General features: G+C 49.1%; 1 protein-coding gene across 10 annotated transcripts in view; it reads left to right on the top strand.

The window, feature by feature from the left end:
• Nucleotides 1-1,694: 1,694 nt before the first annotated feature.
• Ccdc136 (coiled-coil domain containing 136) overlaps nt 1,695-22,524 on the top strand; it is a 31,849-nt gene continuing 11,019 nt past the window's right edge. The window contains exons 1-13 of one of the 10 annotated variants that reach the window (XM_036180422.1): nt 1,695-1,947; nt 2,689-2,796; nt 4,799-5,053; nt 5,139-5,213; nt 11,711-12,031; nt 15,348-15,459; nt 16,220-16,388; nt 17,357-17,497; nt 17,794-17,952; nt 18,426-18,596; nt 18,964-19,149; nt 21,060-21,254; nt 21,699-21,923. In XM_036180422.1, the coding sequence (XP_036036315.1) occupies nt 1,890-1,947; nt 2,689-2,796; nt 4,799-5,053; nt 5,139-5,213; nt 11,711-12,031; nt 15,348-15,459; nt 16,220-16,388; nt 17,357-17,497; nt 17,794-17,952; nt 18,426-18,596; nt 18,964-19,149; nt 21,060-21,254; nt 21,699-21,923 (2,175 nt within the window). In that variant the 5' untranslated portion in view covers nt 1,695-1,889. Of the gene's footprint in view, nt 1,948-2,290; nt 2,559-2,688; nt 2,797-4,798; nt 5,054-5,138; nt 5,214-11,710; nt 12,032-15,347; nt 15,460-16,219; nt 16,389-17,356; nt 17,498-17,793; nt 17,953-18,425; nt 18,597-18,963; nt 19,150-21,059; nt 21,255-21,698; nt 21,924-22,524 lie in introns of those variants that run through there. The other 9 variants (XM_036180421.1, XM_036180426.1, XM_036180423.1 and 6 more) reach the window with 9 other exon arrangements.

The following is a 22,524-nucleotide window of genomic DNA, read 5'->3' as shown; positions in this document are numbered from 1 at the left end:
TCCTGGATGTCACAACTGACAACTTCTTTCTTTTGCTCACTGCTAACTGCTAGTATGACCTGCTGCTGAGACAGAATCAGGAGGTGCACAGGGCAGAGTCACTGAGCTTCGAGAATTAGTCTCCTTTAGATCCCCCATGGCAGCCGCTTTCCATCATCTCTAACAATTACATTGCTGCCCAGGCCTGGCTGGATGACCTGTAGGACAGGAGGCTTGTCCAGGAGTTCTTCTCCACCGCTGGATCACTACAGCAGTAGATCTGGATTGGGGAGCCCATCTTCTGGGGAGACCATGAAAGTGAAACATCCTTCATTTCTCCATCCACCAGCTGGGGTGATTGGGACTTACTACTGACTTACTACATGACTCTGTGATGAGTGATGAGGCGTTCTTAACACAGTTGGAAGGGCCACGTTTACTCATTTTGTTCCATGGGCCAGGTTCTTTGTTGGAAGCTGAAGATACAAAGATGTGGGCAGTGGTGGCGCATGCCTTTAATCCCAGCACTTGGGAGGCAGAGGCAGGTGCATCTCCGTGAGTTCCAGGCTAGCCTGGGTTACAGAGTGAGTTCCAGGACAGGCACAAAGCTACACAGAGAAACCCTGTCTCGAAAAACAAAACAAAAAACAACAACAAACGAACAAAACCAAAGATGACTAGAATACTTCCCAACCTTAACTGCAGGAAATACTGTGATGCGTTGGGAGGCTCAGAAGAGCACAGCCAAGGTAGCTAACAAGGAAGAGATGGGGTATCATGAGACTCTCAATCCAGGGCTGAAATCACTGATAAGCAGGGGATGTGCAGGCAAAGAATTGCTTCGTTCCCGTGGAACATGGAGGGCCCAAGAGCCTGGCAGCCCGAGGGGGTGAACACAGCCAATCCATGTCCAAACTTTAGAAATGAGACAAGAGAAAGAACTGTTATGTGTACCCAGTTTAGAAATGCTCCACAAGTATGACCCAGGGAGCCTGTTCCTGTGAACCCACTTCTGACCTGAATGAGACCTGCTGAGATGTCAGATCTGCCTCAGGATCAAAATCACCTCTTGATTGAATAGTTGAAAATGGAAGTAAGCCCCGTGGTTTCCCACACCTTCTGTTAGAGGAAAGGTCAGCGGTGCCTACACGGAACAGGCCATAGGGTGCATGGCTCAAAAGACAGGAGAGAGGACAGGTCTTGGGGCACCGGTGGACTACGGAGGGCTCCTTCTAAGTCGGTCCTTGGCTCTGATGGGAACTCGGGAAAAGCAGCAATGATCGCCTTGCAGTTGGCACATCTAGGTCTCAGCTTCCCTACCCTCCAGCCCTGCAGCAGCTCTGGGGCAAGTGAGGCCACCGGGAGGGGAGGGGATAGACTCTGTGAACTGCAGCCATGGGGAAGCTGACCCTACGTGGAGACCAAAGAAGTGCGCGTGTGTCTGCGCATTTGCAGGAAACAGTCCATTCTTGGTTTTTTGTTTTTGTTTTTGTTTTTCCTCAGTCACCAGGCCGGACCAGGCCCTGAAACCCAGCACCAATGAGGTCCTTAGGAGCCGCTGACCCAAGGTGGGTTCTGCCGCCAGAACCAACGCATCTTGTCACTCCTTGGGAGCATCCTTAAGACCCCGTGGCTCACGTCCTCCGTGCATGCGCACCCGACCCGGGGCTGCCTCGGGTGAGCCTTGGGCACTCTGGGGACACGCGCTGAGCCTCACTGTGCTGGTCCCTACCGGGTCCGGAGCTGGGGACAGGGAGGGTTTCCGGGCGGCTGCAGGCGGGCACCCGCGTCAGGTGGCCAGGCCAGGCCCCGCCCCCTCGGCCCGCCCTCTCTCCTCCCTGCGCACCGGGCTCCGGGTCCCCGGCCGGGCGGCTGCGGCTTGTGCTCGGGAGGCGGCGGCGGGAGCGGCCATGGAGGCAGGCGGCGGGGCCGGCGCGGGAGCCGCGGGCTGGAGCTGCCCCAGCCCAGGTCAGAGCCGCCCCTCCCTCAGCTCCCTACGCTCCTTCCCCCCTCGGTTCTCCTTCCTCCTGACCCCCAGGTGCTCCGGGTGCTGTGTCGACTCCCTCCACCCTGGCCTCCAGCAGAGACCGCTCTCCATCTTTCGACCTGGGCCGTCCCCTCCCTAGCGGTCACTCCCCATGCGCTCCCCACCTCGGCTCTCCAGCCCGACAGTGCTTCCAGCTCGTGAGGGGCGGTGGTGGGGAGCCCCGCGGCTCTAGAGCCTGCACCCTTCCAATTCATGAAAGCTCTTGACCACAGCGGGAGGGTGGGGTGGGCGAGGTCTAGAGAGGGAGGGGAGGGGAGGGGAGAGGAGAGGCCTGGGTTGGAGCCCCTTCCCTCCCTTCCCCGCTTTGCGCCACCGCATTCTCCCAAACCCTTCTTTCTTAGTTCCCATGCTACCCCCTCTTCTCCTTGTGCCCCAAGCTAAACACTCACCCTCTTTCTGTCTGGGCGAGGGAGAGGAGCCGGCAACATCCTGGAACTGGGGTGCTGAGGTTGGGCAGCGCCGGGCTGGGGTCCTCTCCTTAGGCGGAGCACTGAGAGGCGGCGGAGGGAGTAGAATCACAGAGCTGGGCAGAGTGAGTCAGGCTCCTCCAGGGGGATTACAAATCCCGGGGCTCCCCGGACAAGAACACACGTCCCTTTCTTTCCCCCTCAGCCCCCAGCCTCTCTCGAATCCCACAGTGCCTACTTTCTCCCTGCTCACAGGATCCACAGTAACCACTTTAGGCTCTTATGAGGTATCTGAGGGTTGCGAGAGGAAGAAAGGCCAACGCTGGGGGTCCCTAGAACGCCGTGGGATGCAAGCTATGGAGGGTGAGTTTTCTGGGCGGGGGGAGGCTTTCCGTCACCTTACTCCCCAATTCCCTTCCACCCTCCTTCCTTCCCCGACCCCAGAGCTCTGAGCCAGGACATGGCCCTTCGCTCCTTTCATCTCAGGCCCCTCCTCCCTGGTGGCAGAGCTCCAAGCCTCCCCTGGGCTCAGGCACTGATGGAAGTTTGGGCACATCCCTTTGGGCTCCAATCGCCCAGCTAATGAGGTTGTGTGTCCTGGGGGAGCTGCCAGACAGAAAGAGGTCCTGCTGAACAGAGCCTGGAAGCAGCCTTTCGGCAGGGGGCTTGTCCTCACTGCCTGCTGACCTGGATCCCAAGCTGTCTTGTCTTTAAAAGCCAGGACATGCGCGTGTGAACTGTCTTTCTGGGGCCACCACTGTCAACTTTGAATGGAGCCTTGCGGTTTTAGTGCTTAGGAGAGAGCTAGATGAAGCCAACTTCCCAACACCACGCTCATGTGACAGGGCAGGTATCCAGGACTTCCTGTGAAGTGTCCCCAGGCCCTTCTACAGTTCAGTACAGGCCTCCCCTAGAGGCGAGATGATATAAGGAATCTCGATCAACCGTATGCTGTTGGTATTAGAAAGGGAAGACCAGAGATTCTGAATTTAAAAACAAAGCGGTCTCCACCAAGACAAGATTGCTCTTTACAGCAACTGCATTGCAGTAAAAGGATGCTCTCCAGCCCGCAAATGGGAACAGTATCAGTTCAGGTTTTTTGTTTTGTTTTGTTTTTGTTTGTTTGGTTTTTGAGACAGGGTTTCCATGTGCAGCAGCCCTAGCTGTCCTGTGACTGGCTCTGTAGACCAGACTGGCCTTGAACTCACAGATATCTGCCTCCCAAGTGCTGGGACTACACCTGGCTCCATCCAATTCAGTGTTTTGTTGTGTTTTTTTAATAATTTATTTTTACTTTATGTGCATTGGTGTTTTGCCTGCACATATCTCGGTGTGAGGGTGTCAGGTCCCCTAGAACTGGAGTTACAGACAGTTGTGAGCTGCCATGTGGGTGCTGGGAATTGAACCCCAGGTCCTCTGGAAGAGCAGTCAGTGCTCTTAACCACTGAGCCATCTCTCTAGTCCCTCCAATTCAGTTTTTAAAATACTTTAGCAGTACTGGAGAGATGGCTTTCCAATTATCCAGTGTTTGATTCCCAGCACCTACATGGCAGCTCACAACCATCCTATAACTCCAGTTCCAGGGGATACAATACCCTCTCTGACCCCCAGGGGCACTGCATGCACATGATGGACAGACATACAATCAGGGAAAACACCCATATGTATTAAATAAATAAATAATTTTTAAAATGTGTTAAGGTGGAAGGCTTTCTTTTATACACAAGTTCAGCTTCAGATTTACCCTGAAAACCAACTTGGGTCAGCAAGAAAGAGGTGGATCTCATGGTACCCAACAGGAAAAAAAAATGAGTGTAGAAAATTCCAAAAAGGCATTTGATACCATACATTTGAAAGGGTCCCCCACATTTATCCAGTAAACAACTCAGAGTCATTTCCTTTCAATGTTTTCCTTTTCTACCTACAGGCCAAGCCACCGATGCTTTCCTATTATGAAAAGGCTAATACTTTGCAAACCACCTGGTTTTTTTGTTTTTTGTTTTTTTCCCCAACCTTGTCCCATTTGGCCTAAATACGCAGCTGGTGTCTGAATGTCTGAATCCTTTCTTGCTTCCTTATCCCACTACCCGGTGATCAGGCTAGAAATGCCAGGTGTCCTATGTCAGCTTCTTGTAGCTGAGCCAGTATGAGGATGCTGCAAAGGTGGAAGATGTCCAATATGAGGAGCCTGGCTGGGGGAGCGGGTACTTCCAAACTGGACCCATAGAGCCTCACCATGAGCTCGGTCCTGCCCAGGGGAACCTTGGAGGACACCAGGTGGCACTATTCTACTGTCCAGGCCCTGGGGTGGTAAGATGCAGGACTTGGGAAGGATTGACTCTGGTGGGCTGGTTGTCTCTCCTAGGGGAGGTGTTACTCCCAGCTCTGTATGAGGAGGAAGAGGAGGAGGAAGAGGAGGAGGAAGAGGAGGAGGTGGAGGAAGATCAAGTGCAGAAAGGAGGCAGTTTGGGTTCCCTGTCCGCCAGCAAGCACCGGGGCCTGAGCCTCACGGAGACCGAGCTGGAGGAGCTGAGGGCGCAGGTGCTCCAGCTGGTGGCAGAGCTGGAGGAGACCCGTGAGCTCGCTGGGCAGCATGAGGATGACTCCCTGGAGCTTCAGGGTGAGCACCTGTGACAGGGCAGGGGGGCTGGGCCTAAGGGCTCTGTGTTTCCCCAGTGCCAAACCAGATGTCCCTCTCACTTCAGGGCTCCTGGAGGATGAGCGGCTGGCCAGTGCCCAGCAGGCAGAAGTATTCACCAAGCAGATTCAGCAGCTCCAAGGTAACTGCACCCCAAACCTAGACAGACACCGGCCACCCTAGTCAAACAAACCTATAAGTTGGTACCTTTACCACTCTTCTCTTTTTTCTTTCTTTTCTCACCCCTTCCTCTTCTCCTTGCCCCCCTGTTCTCCTCTCGCCTTAATTTCCTATCTTTGCATTTCTACATGGAGTCCTGCCCTCCTCTCTCTTGCGTCCCTTTTCTCTTCCCAACCTTCTCTCCTCCCTCCCTCCACATCCCTGTTTGCCTTGTCCCCCCATCCAGGGCCAGGGGTAGGTGATCAAGATTGAGTTCTAGGCTCTATTTCTTTTTCTGGTCCTCCACAGGGGCCATAGGAGAGAGCAGGGAGCCAACGGGATGTAACTGGGGGACACTCTATGTGTCTTTGAAGGAAACAGATAATAACCTGAGTTTGTGGCCCCCGAATCCTCTGTTCCAAAGCCTGCATCCCTTTGTCTCAGGAAGCAGTGAAGCAGGTGTCCCACATTTCACTGGACTACCAAATAAAGAAGGAGCTTTTGTTACTTCTGTGGGCTTCCGGAAGGTTTTGAGGATCTGCCCTAGAAAACAGCAGGTACTCTGCAGAGAGAGCTGAGATCAAGCCAAATGAAAAGTATAAACGGAGGGAAAAAGGCCTGGAAACTGTCCTGGTGAGAGCAAGCGAGTGTGCAAGAGGAGCAGCAGAAGAAGGGCACAAGATGTAAGCAGAGGGAGTCGCAGGAAATGTCACAAAGAGGAGAAAAATGGCAGAGACCCATAGCACAAGGAGGGAAGAAGTGTGGGTGTTGGTTTCACATCATTTGAGCTCTTGGGCTTAGCTTTAGCAAGCACAAATTTTGTTACCTTGGGCAGGTCACCTTTATCCCTCTGAGTCTCAGTTTCTTGTCTGTAGAATGGGGTGAATTCATTGGTCTGTCAAATGTTTGTCGAGATCCATTATATATATATATATATATTTGGTTTTTTGAGACAGGGTTTCTCTGTGTAGCTTTGCACCTTTCCCTGGAATTCACTTGGTAGCCCAGGCTGGCCTCAAACTCACAGAGATCCACCTGGCTCTGCCTCCTGAGTGCTGGGATTAAAGGCATGCGCCACCACCGCCCAGCAAGATCCATTATATTTAAAGGACCAACAAAGAACACAATTGACCAAATTCCTGAAGAGTAGATTCCACATGGGGCAGGATGGCATAAGCCTGTAATCCCAGAATGTGGGAAGGAAGTAAAGGCAGGAGAATCAGGATTTGGATGCCATCCTTGGCTTCATAGTGAGTTCAACCCTATCTGGGCTTCATGAGACCCTGTCTCATTTAAAAAAAAAAAAAAAAAAAAAGTAAATTCTAAAGGAAAACATAAACCAAGTTCAGTTGGCAGCAAAGGCAATACATATATGAACTCAATATAAATAAATATGTGATATGTGGACAGGGATAACATAGGAGTTAGCTTTACATAGATGACTTTGAAAAGTCTTCTTCAAGAGGAAGGCACTTAAGTTGAGTAGTGGGAAAGATCCGGCCATTAAAATCTGGTTCAAGGACCTACTGGGCAGAAGGAACTGCAACTTCGAAGGTCCAGAGATGAGAATGAGCTTCATGTGTGGGAAGGACAGAACCAAGGTCATTGTAAAGTACATGTGAAGGACCCTGGTCAGAGAGAGTTCCAAGAAGAAGGCAGAGGTCTGGTTACAGTCAGCCTTTATGTCAGCAGACGGGGTTAGCTTTCATTGTCCGTGAAGTAGACACTACGAGGGTATTTTCCAAGGACGGTGACTGATACATTTTTCATTTTCATTAGCTTTGCCTTTTCCCTCCAGTGTTGGGGACTGAGTCCAAGGCTTTTGTCAAGTGTTCTACCACGGAGCAACACCCTAACCTTCCAAAAGAGTCCTTTAGATCAAGAGAAGGAGTCCAGTAAACTAGTAGACCATTTAACCAACTGGTTTCTTGAATTAAGGCAGTAGAAATGGACAGGTTCAGAATTATTTATTTATTTGTTTGTTTATTTATTGGTTTTTCGAGACAGGGTTTCTCTGTGTAGCTTTGCACCTTTCCTGGAACTCACTTTGGAGACCAGGCTGGCCTCGAACTCAGAGATCCGCCTGGCTTTGCCTCCCGAGTGCTGGGAATGTATTTTGAAGGTGGAGCCTTTGTGACTTTACCCAGAGAAAATGGGTAAACAGTGATATCTAATTGGCATGGAATAGGTTGGCAAGAAGTGAGAAGGGAAACCAGTTAAGAGTTTTTTGCTGGATGACTTTGATGTTCAAGTGAGTATGTGAATCCAGAACTGGAGGAGAAACGAGGCCTGGAAATGAGACATGGTAATGTTTAGCACACAGACAGCATTATAATTTATGGGAGATGGGCATTCAGTCACACCAAGAGATAGTAGAGGGGAGAGAAAGGGTCCATTCTCCTAAGTAGAGGCCCAAGATAGGAGGAGGAAGGGACAGAAGAAATGGTGATTGAAGGAACCCCTAAGTCCATCTGCCCTGGAAGCCGAGAGCAGAAGATGCTTCTAGGAAGGGATGACCTACTGTGTGGAAAGCTGCCAGGGCAAGTGATGAGGCCTGGAGCTGGCAAGATGGAGAACCGCGAGACAGTGCTGACTGGGTTGGAATTGGAGAGAAAACAGCAGGTCAAATGGAGAACTGAGTACAGATCATGGTGATAATCATTTTAAAGAGAAATTAGGGACAGTGAAGCGAGGTCAAGGGAGAAGGTTTGTTTGTTAAGGTAAGTAGCTCTTGTATCTTATTTATACAATGAAAGAAGAGGTCCAATTGAGCCAAGTATTAGCCTTTGCTTAGAAAAAAAAAAGTATTCTTGGCCGGGCAGAAGCGGCACACGCCTTTAATCCCAGCACTCGGGAGGCAGAGGCAGGCGGATCTCTATGAGTTCGAGGCCAGCCTGGTCTACAAAGTGAGCTTCAGGAAAGGCGCAAAGCTACACAGAGAAACCCTGTCTGAAAAGAAAAGAGCATTCTTTTCTTTCCAGTATGGAGAAGTCTGAAAATCTGAAAGATCAGGGGGGTAAGGGGAGTTGTTGCTAGATTTCAGTGATTCCCAGGTGAGGGGCTGCAAGCCTCAAACCCACCCCAAACCCCGCCCCGCGGGAGGAACCGGAGACGGGTCCTTGCGCACGCGCGTTGCCCGTTTCCGCCAAGCGGGGGCGCTCGCGGCCTCAGAGGTAACTGGTGGTCAGAGGCCGTTCCGGCCGCCACAGCCCCCCGGGGGCGGCACCGGCGGGGAGGCGGGAGGCCCCCTGGGAGACCGCTTGTGGGGGGCCGGCAAGATGCAGGCCTTAAGCAGTAAGTGCGAGTCGTCGCCTTCTCTGCCGGGCAAGCCGACGCCCGAGTCCCCTCCACCGCGCCCCGACGGCCCCAGCCCGCAGTCAACCGGCGCCAGCTCTTTGGAACCTGGGCCCTGCCTTTCCAACCCCTGGCTGGGCTGTCCCCTCTGGCTTCCAGGATGGGCCTGGCTCCTTGCCAGCCTTCCCTACCCCGACTGCCATGGTCTGAGAAGGCAGTTTACAGAGCCAGATGTCAAAGAGCTACCAAGTGAGGTTTGAGGGCATGCTAGAGAGACGGAGGTTAGTCGCTCCCTCCCCACCTCCAGAATGCCCAGCCCAGGGCCTGGGTCTTCACTTCATCATTGTGGCCAGCTGACCCCCATGTCTCTCCCTCCAACTGGACTGAGCTGAGGATCTGGATCTCACCTCGTAACTGCTTGTGCTGTGGAGTATATTTATGTCGTGGGGTGCTGTAGTTGGCTATGAACTTTATGGAAGCAGGAGACATGCTGGTTTCGTTTTTCTTCCTTTCAAGTAGGAAGTTAGGGCCCGAGGCTGTAGTTCAGTGCCTAGCATACATGAGGTGCTGGGCTCAACCCCTAGTAGAGGAATTAAAAACAAAATTCAGGAAGTTACACAACCTAGTGCCCATGCTTGATGGAGGCACGGAGACCTCTTCTCCCTGATGTACGCTGTCCACTAACATATCCAAACAGGTCCTTTCTCCCTTCTCCCTGTTCCCAAACAGCTTGGCACAGGCTGGTTTCAAACTCCTAGGCTCAAGCGAGCCTCTTGCTTCCGCCTCTGAAGTACTGGGACTGCAGGCATGTATAACTTAAATTTGTCTTATAAAACACCTAGGTTTGCCGGGCGGTGGTGGCGCACGCCTGTAATCCCAGCACTCGGGAGGCAGAGCCAGGTGGATCTCTGTGAGCTCGAGGCCAGCCTGGTCTACAAAGCGAGTTCCAGGAAAGGCTCCAAAGCTGCAGAGAAACCTTGTCTTGAAAAAAAACCAAAAAACCAAAAACAAACAACAAAACCCTAGGTTTTCCTGAACGTGTAATTCTGGAAACTCAGGAAAAATTGAATGAATGAGCCCATCTCTTGTGCATGAATACAGTAAATATTTATTGGGCTGCATTCTGCCAAGATATGGGAGCTGTAATGGTGAACAAAACAGGCATGTTCCCTGTTTTCATAGTTTATATGCAGGTGAGGATGGAACCCAACACAGGCAAGCATGCTAGAGTTCAAGGAGTCATACCAGCTTTGAAGATTCCTCTTGTGGAGGAGGGGTTGGGGGAGAGGCTAGGAAAGGATGAAATCTGGATGTTTGGTAGAACCAGCAGGGTTTGGACATGGGGGCAGAATGAAGTCCAATTCTCTTTAATCCCTTCATCCTGTCCGCCCCTGCTTCTGAATTCTTACTGGGATCCATGCCTTCAACTCTACACTTTGGAGTTTCACTCATTCCAAATGGCGACCTGCATCTGGAAATTTGAAATGCAAAACTACACACACGGTGACTCATGTCTGTAATCCCATCACTTGGGAGGCTGAGGCCAAGTGAGTTTGAGACCAGTCTGTGCTACAGAATGAGACATTATCTTCAAAGCAACCAAAGACACCTCAGATGTTCCACCAGTTCTGACACATTTGCTCTGCACATTAAAATATATGTATAATCCATATGTAAAATGTAGAAACTTATGAAGATCAGGCAACACAGGTATGATAGATTAAAATACCTGCCACACATCATCCTACTCTGAGGCAACTGCTATTCTTTTTAATGTATTTTATGTGTAGGTGTGGCATATGTGTGTTCATGTGTATGCATGTGCGTGTGAATGTGTGAATGCAAATGTATGCGTGTGAGTGTGGAGACTAGGAGTCAACGTCAGGTGCCTTCCTTAATTATTCTCCACCTTATTTTCTGAGACAGGGGTCTCTCACTTAACCACGAGCTTGCTGATTCAGCTAAACAGGCTAGCCAGTGAGCTCCGGTGACATGCCTCTACACCTCCTCCCCAGTCCCAAGTCTCATGGCACTGTGTCTGAGTTTTATGTGGATGCTGGAGATCTGAGTTCAGGCCCTTATGTTTGCATGGCAAATATTTTACTGACTAAGCCATTTTCCCAGCCTTGAAGCAACTGCTTTTTATGGGCATAGAGCTTTCTATGGGGCATAGACCTTTTTCCTGTATCTTTAAATGTTTATGTTATATCGTATCTGATTTGTTTTTCTTTCTAGTTAATATAGCATGGAAACACCTTCATATTTTTTAGTTAGTAAAAAGGTTTGTTTTGACTTACTGTTTTTGGAGGTCTAAAAGTGGCACTGATTGGCTTCTGCTGAGCCCCTCTTGGTGAATAGCACCATTGATTCAAACAGTTTGACATAAGCAGTCGTCATGTAAGTTACCATTCCATGTTTTCTTTTATGATGAACTTCTTTTTTTAACTTGACCTTGAATTCTAAATATGTGCTGTCTTGCATCCTGTGCCTACAGGGAGTTTGGGGTAAGTGGAAGGAAGCCTCTGAGGCCCGAGGCGGAATGTTATAAGCTCCCAGGATGTATAGGTGAAAATATTCTGAACATTGTTTTTAGACTTGGAATTTTCAGAAAGACTTAGGACACTAATAAAATACTGCCTGTTAGGTATTTTGTTTTGGTGAGATATAATCCCTAGCTCAGGCTGGACCCAGATTCACAACATAGCTGAGAATGACCTTGAATATTTTATCTTCCTTCTCCCACGTCTCAAGTTTTGGAATGACAGGTATAAGTCACCTCACCTAGGAGTCTTGGTTTTTAACTGGCAAGTGGTTCTTTGGGCACACTTAATACTATTCTAGTTGTTTATATTTTCTTTTACTTTTTAGATTGACATACAAAGTAACGGTTTTCTTACAGCGTTTTCGTGCTGTGTTCTAGCACTTCCTACTTGTTCTCACTAGCCCACACTGGTGCTGTGCGTGTAAGTCAGCCTTTCCACCTCTCTTTACCACAGAGAGTCTCCGTCTAATCCCTTCTTCGGCATCCTTTCACTCTAGTCATTATAATGCTCTACTTCTCTGGCGAGTCACGACTAGGCTGTCAGTAGTTTCCAGACAAGAAGTAAGTCTGTCTTGAACGCTGCTTCCAGAACATGCTCAGCTCACTTACTTACCTTCTCGACCCTCAACCTTTGGGTTTCGCAGGTGAGCTGCAACACCTGCAGGAGGAGATTTCCCTGCTAGAGCATAAGAACGAAAGTGAATTTAAAGAGATGGAGCAGGAGTTGCATTTGGCCCAGGCGGAGATCCAGAATCTACGGCAGGCTGCAGCAGATTCTGCCAGTGAGCACGAGAGTGAAATCGCATCCTTGCAGGAAGATATCTACCGGCTGCAGAACGAACTTGAGGACGTGGAACGGATTCGAGGGGATTATGAGATGGAGATTGCCTCGCTCCGTGCAGAAATGCAACTGAAGACCGCCGAACCATCCGACATAAGTATCTCAGACTTCCCTGGGCTCCAAGGTATGAGACCTTCTTCCTTTCACAGAACTGAACAGAGGAGAGGACATCATAGATAGCAAGATGGTAGAGGAGTGGTGCTAGATTAGGCATTAGAAACCTCTAGAAGAAAATTCTCCATGTTTACTTCGAGACTGGAGAGAGACAAACTCACTCAGCCATTACATAACCAGTCCATGGTGGTGTCAGAATTAGTGCCATAGAGATGTTCCCTGGAGATTCTTAACAGAGAGCTGTTGGATACTCATTGATTTGACTCTGGGAAAGTACTCCCTGGGAAAACAAAAAGGTCTGGGCTGGATACAGAAGGACCTGCCACCTTAGGAAACCCTTCCTGCTGCTGTGGCATCGTGGCTCTTTGCCTGAACCCGTCCAGGCTTCTAGTCCCGACTCCGAGATCCAGAATGCTAATTCTTAGGTTCATTTAGCCCTCCCCAGAGGAGAAATTTTGGGAGGCATAAAATCAGAGCACAAGACAGCTGGAGAGGAAGAGAGGTTATTTCTAGTAATGCATGTGGTACTCAAAAGCTTCGAGCCCTGTTTTCAGACTCTCCCAGCTAGTTGCTAGGATTCATGACATCAGAGGGTTAGCCTTTATTCTAGCCTGGATTTATGATCTGGGTATAATGGAGGCCCTATACTGGGCCAGGTCAGGCAGAGACAGTCCACAAGGAAGTCAAAGAATTGCAAGTTTTCCCGGCTGTATTAAGCTTTTCAGAAGTGCCTTCGGATGGGTGGTAGAGAGGGAGGCAATCCAAGGGCACGGATGCAGCTAGGGTGGACCTCACCTGAGTAAGATACTCAGGTCTAGCAGGGCCAACGCAGTCAACGTATTCCCTCTCTCCAAGCCTCAATTCTGTATCTGGAATATGGAACCCAACTTGGTTAACAGAATGGGACACTAGGACAGGAAAGGGGCCTCAGGAAAACAGAAACCTACATGACAAGTGGAGTTCACCATGACGTATAGACAGAGTCAACATAAGAAGCTTAACAGCCGAGGAACCTGGGTGGGGGGTTCTCCCGGGGAACTAGGTACTGTCTTCTTTGTTTGTAAGTCTGAAGCTATTCTAAAGTTCAAGGGTTTCCTTTGGGGGGGGGGGGTCTTACAAAGGGCTGTTTCGAAGATTAAATGAAAGTCCAAATCGTCAAGTCCAATGCTTCATGCACAGGTCTCATTAAAGGTTTCGTGCCTTCCCATAGTAATCTTCAGTAGTCTAAGAACTTCTTTTTGTTTGTTTATTATTTAATTCAAGCTAGCTATTTATTTATTGAGACAGAGTCTCTACTATAGCCCTGGCTGTCCTGGAACTTGCTATGTAGACCAGGCTGACCTCAAACTCACAGAGAGCTCTTTGCTTCTGCTTCTCAAATGCTGGGATTTAAGGCGTGTGCCACCACTGCCCGAACCTGTCTAAGAACTTCTGATTGGAATAAAAAGGAAACACTAGAAGTGACGTTCTGGGATGTTGAATCTTCTGGCAAATAAAATATGTCTTGTATTGTAATTAAGGCCAGTTAGTATATTTTACATGTCCGTAGAATTAGTGTTCTACCTCTGTGATTCTTTTGTGTGTGCTGGAGTGTGTGGTGCAGTGTGTTGGGGTTGGGGAAGCCCTGTAGAAGCCACAGGTTGATGTTGCCTATCTGCCTCTCACCACCTTGGTTAGAATGGCTCACTAGTGAGCCCCCAGGATATCCCTCTGGTCTCCACACCTTAGTTCTGGGATTATGGGTACATAATCTGCCATTCCTGGCTTTTTATGGAGATACTGGGAATCAGAGCATCAGAGCTCATGTTTATACAAGCAAGCACTTTACCCACTCAGCCATCCCCCAGGTCCAGTAATATTAGTCTTTTCTTTAAATATTTATTTACTTTTGCTTATATGCAATGTGTCTGTGTCTGTCACATGTTTAGGTAACTGCTGAGTCCAGAAGAGGGCATTGGATCCTCTGGAGCTGGATTTATAGGTGGTTATGAGCCAGGCAACGTGGCCACTAGAAACTAAATTCACTCTTGTAGAAAAGCAGCGACCCTCTTAAAGGCTGAACCACCTCTCCAGTTCTCATGGTTCTTACTCATAACAAGATACAACTTAGGTATTTGTAGAAAGTGGGGAATTTCAACCAGACCTCTTATCTCAAGCATTTGAGGCTGGGATGGGCTTTTCTGTTAGCAGATGAAGGAAAATGAGCATGGCTTAGTGGTAGCATGCATGCTGGCACACATGGTGTGAGACCCTAGGTTTTATCCCAAGCACCCTTTGTCTTAGTCAGGGTTTCTGTTGCTGTGACAAAACATCATGACCAAAAAGCAAGTTGGGGAGGAACGGGTTTATTCGGCTTATACTTCCACATTGCTTCTGTCTCTGAAGGAAGTCAGGACAGGAGCTCCAACAGGGCAGGATCCTGGAGGCAGGAGCTGTTGCGGAGGCCGTGAAGGAGCACTGTGTACTGGCTTACTTCCCCTGGCTTGTCAGCTTGCTGTCTTACAGAACCCAGGACCACCAGCCCAGGGGCGGTACCACCCATCAAGGGCTTGGTCCCATACCTCATGGAGGCATTTCCTCAACTGAGGCTCCTTCCTCTCTGACACTCTATCTTGTGTCAAGTTGACACGCAAAACCAGCCGGTACACCATTCCTTCCCACCCAAAACAAACAAACAAACAGAAAACCAGCAAGGACTATTTGGACTGTGTTCAGGCCAGTGTCTTCGGTGTGAGGATACAGGAAGTAAAGGACACTCAACAGGAGCTCTGAAAGGCAGATCTGGCAGTTCACATCTCAGGGGGGTTGCTACCAAAAGCCACATGGGGGCTGCGGCTATGCCTCAGTTGCTACTGTGCTTGCCTAGTATGTGAGAAGCTCTGTGTCTGATCCCAGTATCACATTTAAATTAAAAAACAAACGAACTGTCTTGGTGGTTCATACCTGTAACCCCAGCACTCCAGAAGGCAGAAGCAGGGAGATCTGAAATGTAAGGTTAGTTAGAGACCAGCCTACACTACCTGAGACCCTGTCTTAAAAAAAAATAAAATTAAAAAAAAAATAATAATTATAGGGAGGTAATTATAAATAGTTCACTTAAATACAGTAAATTCAACTTACTTAAACCTTCAAGAGCTCCTAAAAGCCCAAGATGATATTTCAGTTGGGGCTTTACGGATGACTACACAGGGTCTGTCTTCTGTGCCTCAGGAAAAGAGAGACTGTGTAGCCCTTTGCTGGTGAGTTTCCATCCAGGAAAAGGTGGGGATGTTCCCCAGTGCTTCCGTCCACTGAAGATCTTCTTTCTCTCTGCTTCTCTTGTGCAGAAGAGCTGCACCAGCTCCGGGAGCGGTACCACTTCCTGAACGAGGAGTACCAGACCTTGCAGGAGAGTAACAGCAGCCTCACAGGGCAGCTCGCCCAGCTGGAGAGCGACAGGTACGGGCAAGGGGAGAAGCAATGCACACTGTCTTGGCCTTCCCGCAAGGCAGAGGCCGGGTCATTGATGGTCCTTTGCTCCCTGAAAGCAGTCACTTCTATGTTATCCTGAGGGCATGGGGACCTCCCAGGGGTAGGCTCAGAATGTCACCAAACTGTAGCAGAACTGTAGTTAAGTGAGCTATAAAGTGTAGTTTTCCCCTATTCTTGGCATTGGAAGCCAGCTAGCTCTGCTTTATATTAAATCAGCCGAGATAGACCCTTTGTTGTCCACACGGATGGGATTTGGTCTAATGGCATAGAGCAGTGGTTCTCAGCCTTCCTAATGCTGCGGTCCTTTAACACAGGTCCTCATGTGCTGACCCTAAAATTATTCTTGTTGCCACTTCATAACTGTAATTTTGCTACTATTATAAATTGTAAATTATGTGATCTGCAGGTTATCTGATATGCGACCCCCAAAGGGCTCATGACCTTCAGGTTGAAAATCACTGGCATAGAATCTTCAGGTTGTAGGTGGCTTGACATCAGGCCCAGTCTTGAAACTGAGATCCCAGGATGTCCCAAAGTCAAAACGCCCATGCAGTGAGGGCTGGAGGTTTTGTGTAATCTTTTAAACACATTTATTTGAGAGGTGAATCATAATAAAAGGCTCTTTAGTCATTTTGGCCTACACTGGAAGTGCTGGGCCTGAGCACACTTGACTGGTGATACCAGGCAGAGAGCTCCTCCAAACAGAGCCCTGGGTTCTGGATTCCAGGACGCGAAGAGCAACAGAACGGTGGCTGGAATCCCAGATGCTAAGGAGCATGACGTCAGCAGAGTCGCAGACTTCAGAACTGGACTTCCCGGAGCCTGATCCTGAGATGGAGCTTTTGCGCCAGCAGCTGCTGGGAGCTGAGGAGCAGATGCAGGACATGAAGATCAAGGTACGCTGCAAAGGGTGGGGTGGCAGGTTGCTGGCGTGGCCTCTTTCTCACCTCTTCCTGGCCTGTAGTAAGATTAAGGCTAACAAAGGACCCATGCACTATGGCAGGGTCTGGTATCCTGGGGACTTGCCTGACTGATAGAAATATAGTCACGTGTCATGTGATGGCATTTCAATAAGAAAAAAAAATGGCCCAGACATATGGTAGCAGTCCTATATGATTATATGAGTACTGAAAAGTTCTTATCTCTACTGATGTTGTAGTGCAGCACATTACTGAACAGGCGTGTGGTGATGCCAGTGCAAACAAGCCTACTCAGTGGTGTGGAAGTATAATTAATACACAGTTGTATAGTACAAGGACTTGATGGGAAATGACTGCCAGTGTTTTATGTTTCAACTTCTTATTTTAAAAAAGCCTTTCTCCTTAAAAACAAAAACATTCATTTTAAAACAGGGATGCCAGCTGGGGGGGGGGGGGGCGGTGGCGCATGCCTTTAATCCCAGTTCGAGGCCAGTGTGGTCTGCAGAGTGAGTTTCAAGACAGCCAGGGCTACACAGAAAAACCCTGTCTCAAGAAAATCAAACAAAAAACCAAACAAACCAAATAAATGAGAAAAAAAACCCAGGATGCCATGTTAAAGTGACAGCATCTTCAAATATCTCGTACTTGTGTCTATTAATAGCATCATTTTCTTTTGTGCTTAGTTCAGTCTCAGGGTGTCTGTTCATTGGCACTCTAGGAACAGGAAAGTGTGGTCACCACACACACATGCCATACTATCTAAGTTTGTGTAAGTATGTTCTGTAATGGTCACACAACAATGCCATAGCTTAATGACAGATTTCTCAGCACGACTTGACATTGTTCTGTGACACCTGGCTATATTCAAATCAAACAAAGGACATATTTTCCCTGTTCCTAGTGTGTCATCTACCACAAATCAGCCCATTCCATTTCCCACACAGTGTAAGGACTTGTGTTGTGAGTTGGAGGAGCTCCAGCATCATCGCCGGGCCAGCGAGGAGGAGCAGAAGCGGCTGCAGAGGGAGCTCAAGTGTGCCCAGAATGAGATGCTCCGGTTCCAGACCTCCCACAGCGTGGCCCAGGTAAAGATGCTGGGGAAGGGCACAAGGCTCAGAGTCACTGCCCCCAGGAGTGAGGCTGAACTCCGCTGATTCTTACCCTGTGACTAGAACCCAATGGCATCACCCAAAGCCCTGCATATAGAAGCCACAGAGGATGGCATATAGAAAGGTGGTCGTTGTTGAGTATCTTCACCACTGAAGAAACCCAGCCATAGATCCAGAAAGCTTCTCAAGGGCTCTTGAGTGTCCCAGTGGTTTGGATAGAGCCCGACTGCTTCTTGACAGTGACTGCTCTACCCACATCCTCCCTACTGCAGAATGAGGAACTGAAGAGCAGGCTCTGTGCCCTGCAGCAAAAGTATGATGCTAGCCAGGATGAACAGAATGAGCTTCTGAAGGTGCAGTTGCAGCTTCAGACTGAGCTACGGCAGCTTAAAGTCACCAGATGCACACCTGTAGAGAGCCAGAGTGAGAAGGTAACAGCCCCAAAGGCGAAGGGACAGTGGAGGGCCAGGAGCACTGGACTGAGGTTTTTGGGGAAGGTAAAAATAATAGTAACTCCAAAGCTGGGGATGTGACTTTTGGTAGACTGCCCGTCTAGCATGCATGAGGTCCTAAGTTCAATCCCTAGCATTGAAACAAAACAAAAGCAGACAACATTTGTTGAGCCTAGTGTGGTGGAGCACATCTATAGTGACAGAACTGAAGAGGTAGAAGCAGAAAAATCAGGAGTTCAAGGCTAACCCCAACTACATAGCCTGGGTTACGTGAGACTGGGTTACATTTCTTTATAAACAAGTAAACGAACCGAAAAGGAAACCATCTCCTTCAAGTGCTGCTTGGGTGGGAAGATCTGGGCAAGTGAAGGGAGAGAGTCTCAGGTGGTCGGTGGCTGAGTTAGGACAAGTCACAAAACCCAGCGCCACTACCCAAAGCCCCCTGCATGCAGGAGTTAATGTGCAGGCTCCAGAAGCTGCAGATCCAGCACCAGAGCAGTGTGAATGAGAAGGAGAAGCTGCTGGAAGTGCAGTATCACCTGCAGGACAAGCTGAGGTGCCATGAGACAGAGCTGCAGCATCTCCGGGGTGTGGTGGACTGCTTGCAAGAGAAAAATGAAAAGGTAAAGGAGAGCTAGGCCAGGAGCACATGGTCAGGCAGGATCTCCTGTGAGGGCAAGCGCACAGTGGGCCTGGTGGAAGTCCTGTGGAGGAATTGTTGGTGAGGTGGACCAGAGACCTGGAGAGAGAGCTGCTTGAGATATCCACAGCTTCCTTTTATTCTAAAGCAGAAGATCAGTCTCCAGAAAGGAATTCCATTGCTTCTTTCCTGAGGCAGTCTCTCAAGGTCAGGGTGTCAAGCCTGTTAGAGATAGGTCTGTTTGGTTCTCCCTGGCTAGATGAAGTCGGGCTCGGGAGGGTCAAGGGAGGACAGATCCAGAGTGAGGCCGTAGGTGTACATGGGATGATGGCTCCACCTCCCCTACCCAGAATACAGGGATGCAAACGGAGCTTCTGGAGATGAAGGGACTGTATCAGTCCAGCAAGGAGGAGCTGGAACGGCAGAAGCACATGTATGACCAACTGGAGCAGGACCTCATGCTCTGCCAGCAGGAGCTGACAGAGCTCAAGAGCAGCCATTCTGTTTGTGACGACAAGGGCGAGTGTTCCAACAAGGTAATTGTAGTTGGGAGTGCTGAGTGCCTCTGGCACCAGCTTGGGAGAAAGGAGGTACAACGGCAGGAGACGAGGTCATCCGGCTAACGGCAGAAGACAAAGGCACACCCATGTCTCCTGTCCTTAAACAGTTTGTCTTGAACTTGACTTGAGTAAGAGCCATAGCTTAGTAGATCAATGCATTTGATCTCAGTATGAACATCTGTTCCATGTACATAAGCATTCCTACACTGGCATTGTAGCTGTACTGATGTCCTGTCATTTGTAGGAAGGGACATTCACACAGGCCCATATATGCTTAACTAAACAAAAAAGAATAGGGCCAGATTCTGAAGCAAGATGCCAGTGATCTTCTTAGGAGTGTGGTCTGCACCCAGAATGCTGGTCCAGTATTGGAAGAATTGGTGCTCTTTTAGGATGTAGTCGGTCTTGGAGTAAATTCTCATATCTTGAAGTTTGCTGTCTTCAAATTAAACCAAATGGGTTTTTTTTTTTTTAGGGGGAAGGGGGGAAGGTTTGAGACAGTCTTCACTGTGTAGACCAGGTTACCCTTGAACTGGTGGCTAGCCTCTTGCTTCCACCTCAATTGCTCAGATTACAGGCTCACCACACCTGGCCAGGTACAGAACAATATTTTTGTCTTTCTTAAAGAAATAAATTCTGGCCAGGTGGTGATGGTGCACACCTTTAATCCCAGCACTCAGGAGGCAGAGGCAAGCAGATCTCTGTGAGTTGGAGGCCAGCCTGGTCTACAGAGTGAGTTCCAGGACAGCTAGGCCACAAAGTGAAACCCTGTCTTGAAAAAAACCACAAAAAGAGGAAAGATATTCCAGCAGTGCTACAGAAGGGTGTATTCACTTTTTCTGCAGCGTGTAAGGTGTCAGCCATTGCCATTTCCCCTGTTGAGCACCGTCAGCCCTGATTACTAATAGGACCCGGAAAGACATAGAGCCCCTTGGAGAAAAGACACAAGAGCCTTAGGAGACGGTGCAGCTGGTCACATTCTTCTGGCATCCTCAGGCTCCTGCCTCTCCCTGTAGCAGACTGTGTCCCTGGGGAAAGGCCTCCATGAGACAGAGGAGTGGGAAGGTCACAGTCTAGTTGCCTTCCATGCCCAGGGCTTGCATTTTGCCTGCTCTTTTCACTCCCACTCGATTGAGAGACCTGCTGGGTCTGTAATTTACTCAATACCTCTTAAGTGGTATAGCTTATAAGAAGTGAGAGATGCTGGGCAGTGATGGCACACCCCTTTATCCCAGCACTGGGGAGGCAGAGGCAGGCAGATCTCTGTGAGTTCCAGGCCAACCTGGGCTACAGAGTGAGAGCCAGGACAGGCTCCAGAACTACACAGAGAAACCCTGTCTCAAAAAACCAAATAAATAAACAAATAAAATAAAATACCTGGTTTTGAGAATCGTAGGATGATGTAGTCTGAACCGCAGTTCAGCAAGAGCTCATTTTTTCTAAAGGCCTCACAGTATGATTAAGACTGGGAACACAGCTCACTGACTGCCTGAGCATTCATGAGGCCCCAAGTTCAGTCCCTAGTATGGGGGATAGAAGTGAGGAAAACAAAACTAGGAAACATTAGATCAAAGTTAAGATGAGGAAAATAAATTAAGTCTAAGACAGCCGACAGAGTGGCTTGAACTAGAATTCCCTCCAGTGTGGGGTGGAGAGTGTGTCACAGGAAAGGGCCGGGACGGGAACGGCACTGAGATCACGGTTTCTCAGGCCACCTCTGAGCGGACTGGCGGATGAAACTCAGAGCATAGACATTGAGAGCACAGGGCAGATTGCTCAAAGCTACCCAGTGGGTCCCCTTTATATGGCGGTCTGGTCTGCACAGGGGAGTCAGTCCTAAATATACCTTACATAGTCATCACTCCCCGCACCGTCCCCGCCCATAGTGTGATGCACTGCTGTCCAGACTGACCGAGCTGCAGGACAAGTTCAAAGCCTGCCAGCAGGAGATCGGGCATCTGCAGAGGGAGCAGTGTGAAATCCTGGAGGATCAGAGGAGACTGCAGGAGGAGCAGGGTCAGCTGCAGGAGGAGCTGCACAGGCTCACGTTCCCGCAGCCCAAGTGTGGCCTCTTGCAGAAGGTACTCATTACCAGGGTGAGACCAGTGACCCGGGGAGGCAGCTTGGAGAAGCTCCAGGTCTAACTGCTCATGGGAAAAAGAAATGGGGAGTGAGCATTTTCCTTCCTTGGCCAATCACTTCTTCCTTTCTTACCATTCCACCTGCAGAGCTGATTTGGGTGTTTCTTCATAAGGGCTTTAAGCCTTAAAATATATTTCATATTCTGTATTAAATCTGTGCACACTGTATATTTAGATATTTGGTCCATCTGGAGCAAGCGCACCTGAAAATCACTTTGTGAACTGGAAAGTCTATCCACATATAGGAATCTTTTTATTCACTTAGCGCAGCTCTGTAGAAAGAAGGGCTATGTGAATCAATAAAGAGATGGAGCCTGGCAGGGATGGGCCTAGGAGGGAGACTCTCCCATGACTCTTCACATTTCCTTCCTCTACCCTACTCAGAGTCAGGAGCTGCTTTCAAAGTTGCAAGACCTGTGTGAGATGCAGCTGCTCTACCAAAGCATGCAGGATGAACAAAGAAAACTGATAAAGAACCAAGAGAGTGTGTTAAAGGAACAGTTAGAGGCACACAGTGAACTTCGAGGTTTCAAAGAGTCTAATTTCCAGGAAGTGTTGGTGAGCCCTCATGATGCCAAAGGGCCTAAATCCTCCAACTGTGAGAACAAGGTAACCACAGCAGAAGGAAGGGAGATGGTCCTCATGAGTACAGCAGTGTGGCAAGGAGAGGGGGAAGAGGAGTCAGGGAGGCCTGTGTGGACAGGAAGCAGTGTCAGGCTCCTCCATCGGCTCCAGTAAGCTGCCACTGTACTTAGATGCCCTGAGAATCTCTCCAGAGGCACACACTCTGGTTTGATGTTTGGAATTATAGGATGATTTTAAGAGCTGAAGTGTACTCAGCAGCTAGAACAGAGCCCAAATGATCCAAAAGTCTGTCTGACCACTGCATTCAGCCCTATCAACATGGCATTTTCAAGATGTGTGGTAGGATCAATTCAGTGTTTGTTTTGGTTCCTTTGCACTGGCCCTAAATGTGTCATCTTTTTTGTAAGAGCTGGAAAGTCTACTCCATTTTCTGAGTTCTTAACCCTTTGAGGCTCCATGAACAAATCTGGGCCCAGTTCTCTCCAAGGAAACCAGATAGGTTGGTGGTACTGGCCACACTGTCCAGGCCAGGACACAGGGACTTGGCAGGTAATCAGTGTTTCTCATGCACTGCCAGGTGGTCATGTCTATGAGGTAAGATAGGTAGAAATTTCTATACAAGTCT

This window comes from Onychomys torridus, chromosome 3 (assembly GCF_903995425.1).
Source record: "Onychomys torridus chromosome 3, mOncTor1.1, whole genome shotgun sequence".
In the NCBI taxonomy this organism is placed as follows: domain Eukaryota; kingdom Metazoa; phylum Chordata; class Mammalia; order Rodentia; family Cricetidae; genus Onychomys; species Onychomys torridus.
The sequence above is the reverse complement of the archived record's forward strand: the minus strand, read 5'-3'. Positions and strand labels throughout refer to the sequence as shown.